Genomic DNA, 11,641 nt, shown 5'->3' with positions numbered 1-11,641 from the left:
TTAAATTCACAGACGCGCCTGTGTCTATAAAGACTGGGATATCCACATCCTCCACTGTTCCATATACTATCGGCCTGGGCTCTGGGGCATCCCCCATGAGACCACAATGGCACGTACAAATCATCTGTACCCTTTTTGTTGATTGGCTTTCCAAAAATTTTGACGATCCCTTTGCCCTTTTAAGTGACCTGCCTGGGAAGTTCTCGTATTGTAACTCCCAAATTTCTGAGGTGTAGGTCTCGCATCTCTCTGTATCTGAAACGGACAAGCCTGCCAACAGTGATCCACACTTTTACACATTCCACAATATTTGACTCTACATACTTTCTTTGTGTGCCCTGGTTAATTACAACCTGTAGCAACGCAACTGCTATTACCTTTGATCGATCCATCCTCTCTAATATTCGACTTTTGCACACAAATGCGGAGAAGGAAAATCTGAGTCTCTTTGTATCATATTTCTAGGAACGGTTCCATTAAAAAAGTACTATCCACCATGGGACATTTGGACATATGTTTCTGAATTTGGGCATACATTATTTTCTCGTCTGATGTACTAGGTTCAGTCTTGTCACCAAATCTGTCTATGATTGCATCTGGGACGTCGTGTAGAAGCATTGCAAAATGCATCAATTTATGTAAATTGTCGAATGAGACATTATTCCCATTTACACATTTGGAATTTCTCAATTTCTATATCCATTCTCCCGCTGAGTCAATAAGTTTTGAGCTATGCTCAATAAGGCTTGTTGTGCCTTTTCTAATTTTGTACAGCCCTTCTAAATCTCTTACAATATCGCCGTGTTCTTTTGAGCCATAAGCCGCTCTTAAAAATGCTTGCAATTCAGTCCATGACCGACATTTTGTGTACTGAAAACTACGGCATCTAAATGACAAATCCCCTTTATTGAAATCTAATAAGGCTTTTGCCTCTGTAAACGCCTCTGTATCATCCTTAATTCCCTTGGTGTTTAAATAGTTATTCACTCCCTTGATAAAAATTTGCACTGGTTGGGAGAAAACGCCATCAACAATGCTTCGAAAACAGCTAACTCCTGCATTTATGTTTGTTATTTTGTGCACTAACGTTTGGCTTGTAATTGCGTCGGCCATTTTGCCTTCTTTACTATAACTCTTATGCTTTAGGATTCGCCCCGACCTTAATAACATCGATATATTTCTGAGCACACAAACCACCAACCCTAAAGTAATAATATATCATTCACCAATAAAAGATAAAATAAACATGCACCAGTCCAGTAACAGTTATTTACATCTAGCTGCTTCTCAGGTTCAGGGTCAATCAGCTGATTGAACTGTTACAAGGTCACGATGGTCTATAGAAAATGGGAAGAAGCTAGTGAGAGAAAAAGAATGTATCTCGAACCGAAATCTGATGAGTTAGTGCAACCGTTCACCCAGCAGCCTCTCTCTCTCTCTCTCTCTCTCTCTCTCTCTCTCTCTCTCTCTCTCTCTCTCTCTCATGCCACGCACAAAAACGAAACTTATCATACCACTTTTTCTAATACATTTCAATACAACAAAACCCCTAATGTCCGCTGAATCCTGAGGGACATCAAAATGAAACACACTTGTGTGGACAAATTAACACCAATAAAGAGAAAAAATAAGAAATAAACTTATACACTCATGTCTTTATAGGTCTGAAGTCAGTACCTGGCTACACTTGCAACCGTGCATAATTAATTCCCGTTATCATATAAATTCACTTCCCACCCCCCCCCCCCCACCCCCCAGAAACACAGGAATATGTCTTTACACTAAACAGCATTTAAGATCACTGCCAGCAGTAGCTACCCGGCTTAATTCCTGACTATCAGATAAATTCCTCTCAAATCAACAAGAGTCAGTTGCTCAATACTTAATTATAACCACTTTTCCCCAAAATATGCGTAACCTATCTAATTCTAGTCTCTTCAGAAACATTATTACCTATAGGCTTGAATGTACCTTTTAATCACTAGCCACCAAAATCTCTAATGAGGAAAAATCTCTAGCACCATGTCACAAATGACAAACTTGTTTTAAACAAATGAAAAAAATAATCTAACTGGTAACGTAGCCTACCTTTTGATGTTGAATGTCATCTCAGAAATTAGCTGAAAATCAAAGTTTCAAGCTAGGCTAATATAAACTCTTGTTATTACAAAAATATACTATTTATTTCCCAAAATTAGCTAACATGAAAATGGAATAAAATGAGTTAAGCATGACTTCAAAAACGAAATGTTAAACTATCATATTCCTCTCAAAATCATATTTAAGTAAGTACCCCTTTTCCTCTAAGTGCCCAAACATTCATAGTTTATCAGTCAAAATAGAAAACCCATATGGTGACTTCGAATCCATCTGAAATAAAGAAACCAGTTATTATGACACCATAAAACATTAAAGTTCATCAATATAAAATGTGTGCTGCACCTCACTATAAATATTAATTTTTTTCAAAGTTCACTTTGTTACCTTGTCTGATGGACCGCAACGCCTCTTCTGTGGCGTGTTCGACACTCTTATCAATCAATTTCAGTGAGTCCCCCTTTGATTCTTATACAATAGATTATATGTCATTTTCTGTGCATTACGAACACACACTCACCAATTGACGCACAGATTTATGCGTGCTACATACATGGAACTTGTGATCTTCGGAATGCTTCACTGACTCCAATTATGCACCTGGAAGCTTTCCTGTTAGTTTTGTTCATCTCAGCATCTTCGAGGAATCCAGTGTTTTGCATTTGTCTCTAACCGGCAAGAGCTAAGGTTATCAACCCCACTATTTAATTATTTAATATCATATGTTACTACTAGTGCCTTTAATACATTCATAAAGACCGAAGGTTTGTATTTGTTTAGGAACAAACTACAAATATTTGAAGTAATTTGTATTTTTCTGGACATACAAACCTACAGGTCTTTACATAAATGTCCCACCTCAAGCCACCCCTCATTCTGTTACCTGAGCCAGAAGGTTAGAGTGAAACATAAGGATAGGGGTGGGGGGGACTCCCACTCTACCGTTGATAGTTAACCACCTTATTTAAAGTTAAACGGCTGTTTTCCCAGCTTGCGCTGCAATTATATCCATATGTAAAGACCTTCGGGTTTGTATATTAGGAAAAATACAAATTACTTAAAAAAATTGTATTTATTCCACCTTTGCAGCATTGAAAACCAAAAGGGCTTTTAACTCTATTAATTTTTATTTATGTATGTATACATTCATGTAGATTTTGGTAGGGCTGGAGTTAAATGTGGATATATTGCCTAGTTGCAAGCCATGCAAATGCAGATACACTAATTGAGGAAATGCTGTAATATGAAATTTTCTTAGGTATACAAACATAAACCTTATATCATATCTCCCTTCACAGCCACCCCTCTTTGTTCATTACCCTACTCACTCTTCTTAACCACCAGTCAACCCATTTCCAATGTGCACTGAAAGCTACTCTTTCATAAAAAGCTCTGGTTCGTAAAGCTCTGAAAAAAATGTCATATTTAAAGAAATGTTGCAGCACATACCTTCCAATACTGTCTTCAGTGTTGCTGGTCATAATAGCTACTTATGTATTGTATCAACAATAACAATCAGTGAAACTAATTTGAAAACTTTCATCTCTCTTCAAATTACTACTCAATTCACCCTTACTATTTTTTCTTCTTATTATCTACCGCATTTGTGGATAATATGCTGTGTACTGTATTGCATTGTCTATTCTCGGCCTTTGATTTATTAATAAGATATGTTCAAGCTAAGGTTTACAGATGTGAGGTGGTGGGCGTTAATATTAACTGTTAATCTATTATTGCATTGTTGCCTCAGGAATGTTTTGATGCTGTGTCTGGACAATGTTTGGTTAGATTGTATTAATGTTTGGATAAAACTATCAAATGCACACTTTGTTAATTGCCCTAAGACCTTTATGGGAACCTGAATTTAATTTGATTTATTATTTTGTTGATTCAGTTCTGACCTTATGTTTCCTAACTCTGTGTTGCATTGTTTGATTTCAGATTCTCCCTCAGAAGAACCTTCCTTCCTACGTCAGTTTTGATTAGCATCAGGATTTTGGGAAATGTATGTTGTTTAATGGTACTACATGGAACTTTACCAATAGCAACTCTTAAGCATATGAGACAACAGTGAATTACTGTATGCGTATTTAACAAATTTAAACAAGTAAAATTTGTGTTGAATATTAGATTCATACATCAGCAGTGAAATCTGTTTGTAGTCCTTCAAGATATTTTACTTAACTTTTTAGCAGATTTATTCAGTAATTATTTGTAAACAATTCTGTGTGAAAATTTGTGAATTGAACACATTGTCATTACAGAACAGGAAAGGACATAAGGCTAAAATGAATCCAAAACATTCTTTAGAATTTTCTTTGAAAAGTGAAACTGAAGGTGCATTATCACTACCTTCCATAAATCAAGAAAATAGCAACTTGACTGCCTTTAGTGGAACCAGTGATGGAGACTTTTTGTCTCTGGATTCATTGATAGACATCAAAATAGAGCCAGAGGAATTCTGTGAGTCTAATGAAGATGATGAATATTCATATGGAATGAATTCAATAGTGAATGAAAAACATCCACAAACTTGCAAAAAGAATGTAAAACAAGAAAGAAGGATTCGTGACAATAGAGAGAAGCCTTTAATATCCACTGACTGTGAGAAAGCAATTCACAAGAAAGTTAATCTTACAAATAATATCACAAATCCTACCAGAGAGAAATTCATATGCAATGACTGTGGGAAAGCATTTTCCTTGAAACATAATCGTATAGTTCATATGAGAATCCATACGGGAGAGAAGCCATTCATGTGCAAGGAATGTGGGAAAGCATTTTCCCAGAAACCACATCTTACAATTCATATGAGAACCCACACGAGAGAGAAGCCATTCATGTGCAAGGAATGTGGGAAAGCATTTCCCAGGAAAGATCGTCTTACAATTCATATGAGAACCCACACTGGAGAGAAACCATTCATGTGCAAGGAATGTGGGAAAGCTTTTCCCAGGAAAGCTCGTCTTACAATTCATATGAGAATCCACACTGGAGAAAATCCATTCATATGCAACGAATGTGGAAAAGCATATTCCCAGAAACAAAGTCTTAAACTTCCATAATGAGATTTACATACTGGGAGAAAAGGCCATTTCATTTGCAAGGAATGGTGGGAAAGCATTTTCCCCAGAAACAAAAAGCTTAAACCTTCATATGAGATTAACATACTGGAGAAAAGCCATTCATTTGCAAGGAATGTGGACAAAAGCATTTTGCCCCAGAAACAAAGTCTTAAACCTTCATAATGAGATTTACATACGGGAGGAAAAAGCCATTCAGATGCAAGGAATTGTGGGGAAAGCATGTTTTCCCAGAAACAAGTCTTTAAACTTCATATGAGATTACATACTGGAGAAAAGCCATTCATTTGCAAGGAATGTGGGAAACGCATCTTTTCCCAGAAACCAAAAGCCTTAAACTTCATATGAGATTACATAACTCTGGAGAAAAAATGCCATTCATTTGCAATGGAATGTGGAAAAGCATTTTCCCAGAAACAAAGTCTTAAACTTCATATGAGATTACATACTGGAGAAAAACCATTCATTTGCAAGGAATGTGGGAAAGCATTTTCCCAGAAACCACATCTTACAATTCATATGAGAACCCACACTGGAGAGAATTCATTCATATGCAACGAATGTGGAAAAGCATTTTCCCAGAAACAAAGTCTTAAACTTCATATGAGATTACATACTGGAGAAAAGCCATTCATTTGCAAGGAATGTGATAAAGCATTTTCCCAGAAACAAAGTCTTAAAGTTCATATGAGATTACATACTGGAGAAAAGCCATTCATTTGCAAGGAATGTGGGAAAGCATTTTCCCATGAACTAAGTCTTAAAGTTCATATGAGATTACATACTGGAGAAAAACCATTCATTTGCAAGGAATGTGGGAAAGCATTTTCCCAGAAACCACATCTTACAATGCATATGAGAACCCACACTGGAGAGAAGCCATTCGTGTGCAAGGAATGTGGGAGAGCATTTCCCAGGAAAGATAGTCTTACAATTCATATGAGAACCCACACTGGAGAGAATTCATTCATTTGCAACGAATGTGGAAAACCATTTTCCCAGACTACAAAACTTAAACTTCATATGAGATTACATGCTGAAGAGGGGGAAAAAAAAAAAGAAAAAAAAAAAAACTAAATTATGATAAAATAAACCAGTTAAGGCAGAGATTTCTCAAATGACCAACTATATGACAGATCAATATCACTTAAAAAATCTGCTCAAAAAATAAGGAAAATAAAGAATAATACAGAATAGGGGATGAACAATTGAGTGGAAAATTGGCACTAGTAAAGGCCCTAGCTGCAAAAATGAGAAACAAATAACAGGAGATAAAAGCAAAACAGATAAATAGGCAGTTTGGTGAAAATCCAAAGATTGTTTATAGAAACATGAAAGAAACAGTGGAGGTACGAACACCACCAAGCAAGGAAGACCTAGAGAGATTTTGGAGGCCACTGTTTGAAGACCCTAGACAACACCAAGAGAATTCATGGATTGACACCATTAGGCAGAAGAACAGCCAGAAACAGCAAATGCCACCAGTAAGCTTCATCACAGAAAAAGTAACAAAACTAAAAGAATATATTCATTTCAAGACCCCAAGAATAGGCAAGATCTAAAATTTCTGGCTTAAAAAGATCACAGCACTACACCACACTTAAGTGCAAGCCTTTTCAAGAATAGTGAAAGGAGAAGAATCACCAGAGTGGCTCACAACAGGAAGAACCAATCTTCTCCCTAAGAGCTCTGAGACTGAGCTCCCTAACAAATATAGGGTCATCTGCTGTCTATGAACAACCTACAAATGGGTCACAGGAGTCATAGCAGACGGGATATATGAAATATAATGATGAGAGACAGAGAAAGAATACATCAGCTGCTGAAAAAAGATACGTAAGTCAGAATTAACATCAAACAACAAGATCACTGCCATAACCCAGCTGGTAATACCACTGGTGACATATGGTTTTGGCATTGTAGACTGGCCACAAGGAGAGTTAGACAGAATGGATATTAAAACCAGGTAGATTCTCACCCTACACAAAGTCACATACAGACACCAGTGTGTGGACAGAATATATCTTCCTCACAGAGAAGGTGGATTAGGCCTGACTGAGATCAACCAGGCCTACAGAGCAACAATAGTAAGTATAGGGCAGTACTTGAAAAGCTCTGAGGACGAAAACATCAAAAAGGTTGCCCAACACCATAATGAAGCCCTGAGCCAACTAACATCAATAACAAAACAGGCTAAGAACATTGCAGGAGATCTGATAGAAGACAGAGGGTACTGAACAGACTCCAGCAAAAACGATAGCCAGGAAGACCAAGCAGAAATACAGTCACAGAGAGGAGAGACTTCGAATGGAAAGGTAGAAAGACAATGGAAGAGCAGGAAGATTTCAAGAAATGGAAAAAAGTTTCATAAACAACAAAGTCACTCAGCTGTATAAGAAATGGAGATCTAGGTTATGATGGAGAAAGACTGATAATAGGAGCACAAGATCAAGGCTTCCTAACAAAGAGCTTCAAGAAAATGCCATGCATATCAGCAAATGATCCATGTAGGATTTTTCAAGCAGTGATTGAGTGTTAGTCATCTGATATCAGCCTGCAAGACTACTTGCAGATGGTCACTACACAGCCCACCACAACAAAATGTGTAAAGTATACAGAACTGAAGTAAAAGGAAAAGTATAGGAGCATGAACCAGATCCAGTCACCTCCAATAGGGCTGTTACCATCTTTTATGACAAGGAAATTCCAACAGGAAGATATATATGGAAGGAGGTGCTATGAGACCTGATGTTGTGATCTGGAACAAGGAATAAACAGCAAAGATTATAAATGTGACAGTAACCAGTGACTTTGGCCTCAATAGAGCTGAAAGGCATAAAATAGCAAAATACCAAGACCTGAAGAATGACCTGAAAAGCACATGGGAACTGAAGGAAATAGAAAAAAATACCTTTGGTGGTAGAAGCAACAGGAATTATAAAGAAAAATCTGAGAAAATATCTTCAGGGTATACAAAGTTGCCCAGTATAAATGATGTGTAATTCACACTAGACAGAAGCTGTTTACTTGATCTTTGTCCAAGTAGTTTTTATTACATGATTTTATTTAACTTGACTCCTGCGTTTGTTTTGAATGAAGGTGTCTCAAAAGTCATATCCTGTATCTGCACTTGGTTTCCAAGAAGTCTTTTTTTATTAGGGTTTTTCATTAGATTCATCTTAGAATGAATGTGTTAACTCAGTAGAAAGACGATGTTGAAACAGTTTTTCTCTTGTAGACTCATAACATATGTGAGCACCCATGGAGGATAGATATTATTCTTTTACACTGCATGTTGAACTTTTGTCTTGTATTCTGCAAATCACAGTCATTGGTTCTGAATGCCAGACTGTTTTTCAGGTGTCAAAATGCCCAAGCAAAGTCACTCATAAGCGAGGATGTTCAGTTGTACTGACAGATTTGTTAATGTTTTGCACCCCAAAGTAAGTTGCACTGATGCGGAGATAATTATTGTGAAACTTGTCTGCAAAAATCTATAGAAAAAAAAGGCAACAGCAACCTAAGGGACGATAAAAAGAAAAACCATATTTATATTTTTATGATCCAAATCATGACCATCATCATTGCTGTTACTCAAAGAAGAGAAGGAGAATCTGGAGGAGGGTCTCACTGAAAATGCAGATGAAGGCTCTTCATTTGCAGAGTCTTTATTAGAAGTCAAGGCAGAGCCAAAGTATTTTGGCCAGAGTGAATTTGATGCAAAATGGTTGTGTAACCTTTATGCAAAGGTAAAATAAATGACTTTGTTTTTTTCTTACAATTGTTCTCAATGATTACTATACAGTGCTAGGTTAAGAATTTCCCTTTGCCTTCTCCACTTTTCTTGTTCCTGATTTCCAAATAAAGAATATTTCCATGAAATGTTATTCTTAGTGGAAATAGAAAGGATTCATATCTTCATTAAACTTCAATGAAATTTAGGTGCAGTTTTATCTGATTATTTTAAATATTTTCTTGGTTTTAATTTTCTACAAAGAATGTGCTACAGCATTTGTAAGTAAATCACAATTCCTTGTATCAGCTCACTAAATACAGTGGACTGTTTAATATTTGGTTTTAGATTAACCAGTCTGAAGTGTTGAAAAGACTAGACTAGTTATGTAAATGACTAAAGTATTGTGTTATTCTGATTAAATTAAACCTCTTTTTTTATTTTATTTCATTGCATAAACTTTGAAAATATGAAAATATTGATAGATGAGAAAAATTTTGTATACATAAATCAGATTTTTCATTTGACCCTGTTAAAACTGAAATAATATTAGAATAATATTCTACACTGCCAAAAGTGAATGAATGCACCATGATGTGGTTTGAATGCACCGAGTATCTGGTCCCAGTGCACCTCTTCCCAACTGAAGTGCGTCTTTCCTTGTGGTCCCAATGCACCAACTTCATTCACATAACAGCTGCCCTTTGGTGAACTGTATAGATGACTATATTCACTTTGCAGGATTATTTTCTTTGATAAAGTGAATCAGTTTAAAAAGTCTGAATAAAAACAGAATATTACAAAACCAACAAACACGTCCTGCTATGAGGGAGAAGTTTAAAATGTAACTGTTTCTGTAGCTGGTGGTTAATCTCCAAAAGAAATGACTGTGCTAACTTCTCATTTGGATCTGTGGTGGCTGCTCAACAAATTGTGCAGCTAATCCGGCTGTTTTATCGTGACAAGGTTGCATCTCGCCTTAGATGTGCAGTTGTGGAGATGGGAGAATGAATGAGGGAGTGACTGGGTTCTCTGCCTCTCCGCCCCTTCAGCCTTCTCCTCCTTCGGGTGGAGAGTGGATCCGGCCGTCACATGCTGGAACTGTCGACCAATGCAGGGAAGTTTTGCAATGGAGCAACCATTCTATTTATCTTTATAGAGAAGCAACTGCCCCTTTCTCTAGCAAGGGGATGTCCCTTACAATAAGACAAACCCACTGCTTATATTTGCCTTACTGTCTTTTAACTCTCAGATTCATTCCCAGCATGATTTTGTGTGGGGTTACGTCTCTTCCCTCATTCGGAAAAGCCCAGAAGTGTGTCCGGCTGATCATGCAGTCTCTGTATTACTCCGATCAATTCATCAGAGGCAGACTTCTTCTTTTACCTGAAGATCTCTCAAAGACTGAGTGTATCTTGATGCTTGGTTTCTGCATAATGAAGTGTGGAGAAAAATATATAAACTATCATCTTGACACTTGAGTTGAGGAGGAAGTTATCAATGCCTAGTCCAAGTACCTACGATTATCCCAAATAGCTGAAGGTATGATTGAAGGCATATTGACAGCAGACTCAATATGCAGTAATAAGCCACAAATAATTTTAGACCTCTGCAGATCTGATCCGAATGTCAATATGAAACCAAGTTGTATATTGTTAGAGATTTCAAGTTCTTGCGGTTATTACCCACTATAAACATTTAAAGCTACTTATTATCCCTTGCCATACGGGTGACAAAGGCAACCCTTGTCACTTTGTTTCAGAACTTCAGTAATGAATGAACGTTGTAGGTGGTAAATATCGCTGGTGGATATTGATATGCTAATTTGCGGAATAACTAAATGTTGAGGCTTTAGTTTACTGTCCTAACCTTCATTTAACCACTAGTGTCATCGGTCTAGTTGGTCTTCGTGAACAAAGCTGTGTGGAAGGTCAAGCAACAAAACTGTTACTTACTACCTGTCATTAAACTTGCATCATGGACAAAATTGTACTGTTTCTCCCGTCGCCTGTTGGTTCCTCTCTCTCTCTCTCTCTCTCTCTCTCTCTCTCTCTCTCTCTCTCTCTCTCTCTCTTATTTTGATGATAGTTTCGATATTTCAAAGTTAAAAAGTGTTACTACATGAAAGAACGAATGCTTCTTGAATCTTCATAAATTATTATGGAAATAATGGCTAACATATCGTATATCACTGTACACTAGTTGTAGCTGATGGTTGATAAAGAATGATAAAGAACACATATACGAAATGTTACAGAAAACTATAATAACATCATCGGCACAACAATTTAAAGGAACTTTGCAAGACCCTGTTCTCCAACCATGAAATTAGCAATGGATGCATTTCAGCCTGCTGGTGGTGAGACTCGAGGTCTCTCTCACCCTCTCTCTCTTGCGCGACATATTTGTTCATAATATTATAGTCCGACAGATCTAAACTGATAGATTGTTTACTTCCTTGAGAAAAACCCTGTTGCCAGTTCTCTCTTAACCTTTAAATCGTCCCCTTCTTAAGAACTCAGCCATCTCCCACGAGGCAATATTTGGGAAAGTACCTAATGAAACTGACCGTATAAATCCTAATCCGTAAACTCGATCCCTATTTATTTGTTTATCACTTTTGAGACTATTTAATTTTATATTTGTTATGACTTATACCCTTAAATTTTGCCTATATTATTACATATTTTACATGATGATGTTTTTCATTAAAAGTAATAAAAATCGG

The 11,641-nt window shown here is 36.8% G+C and overlaps 1 protein-coding gene across 1 annotated transcript; it reads left to right on the top strand.

Annotated features, from left to right (window-relative positions):
* The first annotated feature begins 3,733 nt into the window (after positions 1-3,733).
* On the top strand, positions 3,734-6,257 carry LOC135204549 (zinc finger protein OZF-like). The gene is made up of 2 exons (XM_064234711.1): positions 3,734-5,151; positions 5,530-6,257. Exons 1-2 carry the CDS (start codon positions 4,386-4,388, stop codon positions 6,255-6,257), a joined length of 1,494 nt encoding a protein of 497 aa, XP_064090781.1. The 5' UTR covers positions 3,734-4,385.
* Positions 6,258-11,641: the final 5,384 nt, after the last annotated feature.

This window comes from Macrobrachium nipponense, chromosome 47, assembly GCF_015104395.2.
Source record: "Macrobrachium nipponense isolate FS-2020 chromosome 47, ASM1510439v2, whole genome shotgun sequence".
NCBI classification, from domain to species: Eukaryota; Metazoa; Arthropoda; class Malacostraca; order Decapoda; family Palaemonidae; genus Macrobrachium; species Macrobrachium nipponense.
Note: the sequence above shows the minus strand (reverse complement) of the source record. Positions and strands in the feature narration are given on the sequence as shown.

Excerpts from the sequence above, each read along its gene's own strand:
- LOC135204549 (XM_064234711.1), top strand. The coding sequence starts at position 4,386 with ATGAATCCAAAACATTCTTTAGAATTTTCTTTGAAAAGTGAAACTGAA. Across the intron at positions 5,152-5,529 it reads TTCCCAGAAACAAAGTCTTA|ATTACATAACTCTGGAGAAA; the intron begins AACTTCCATAAT and ends ACTTCATATGAG.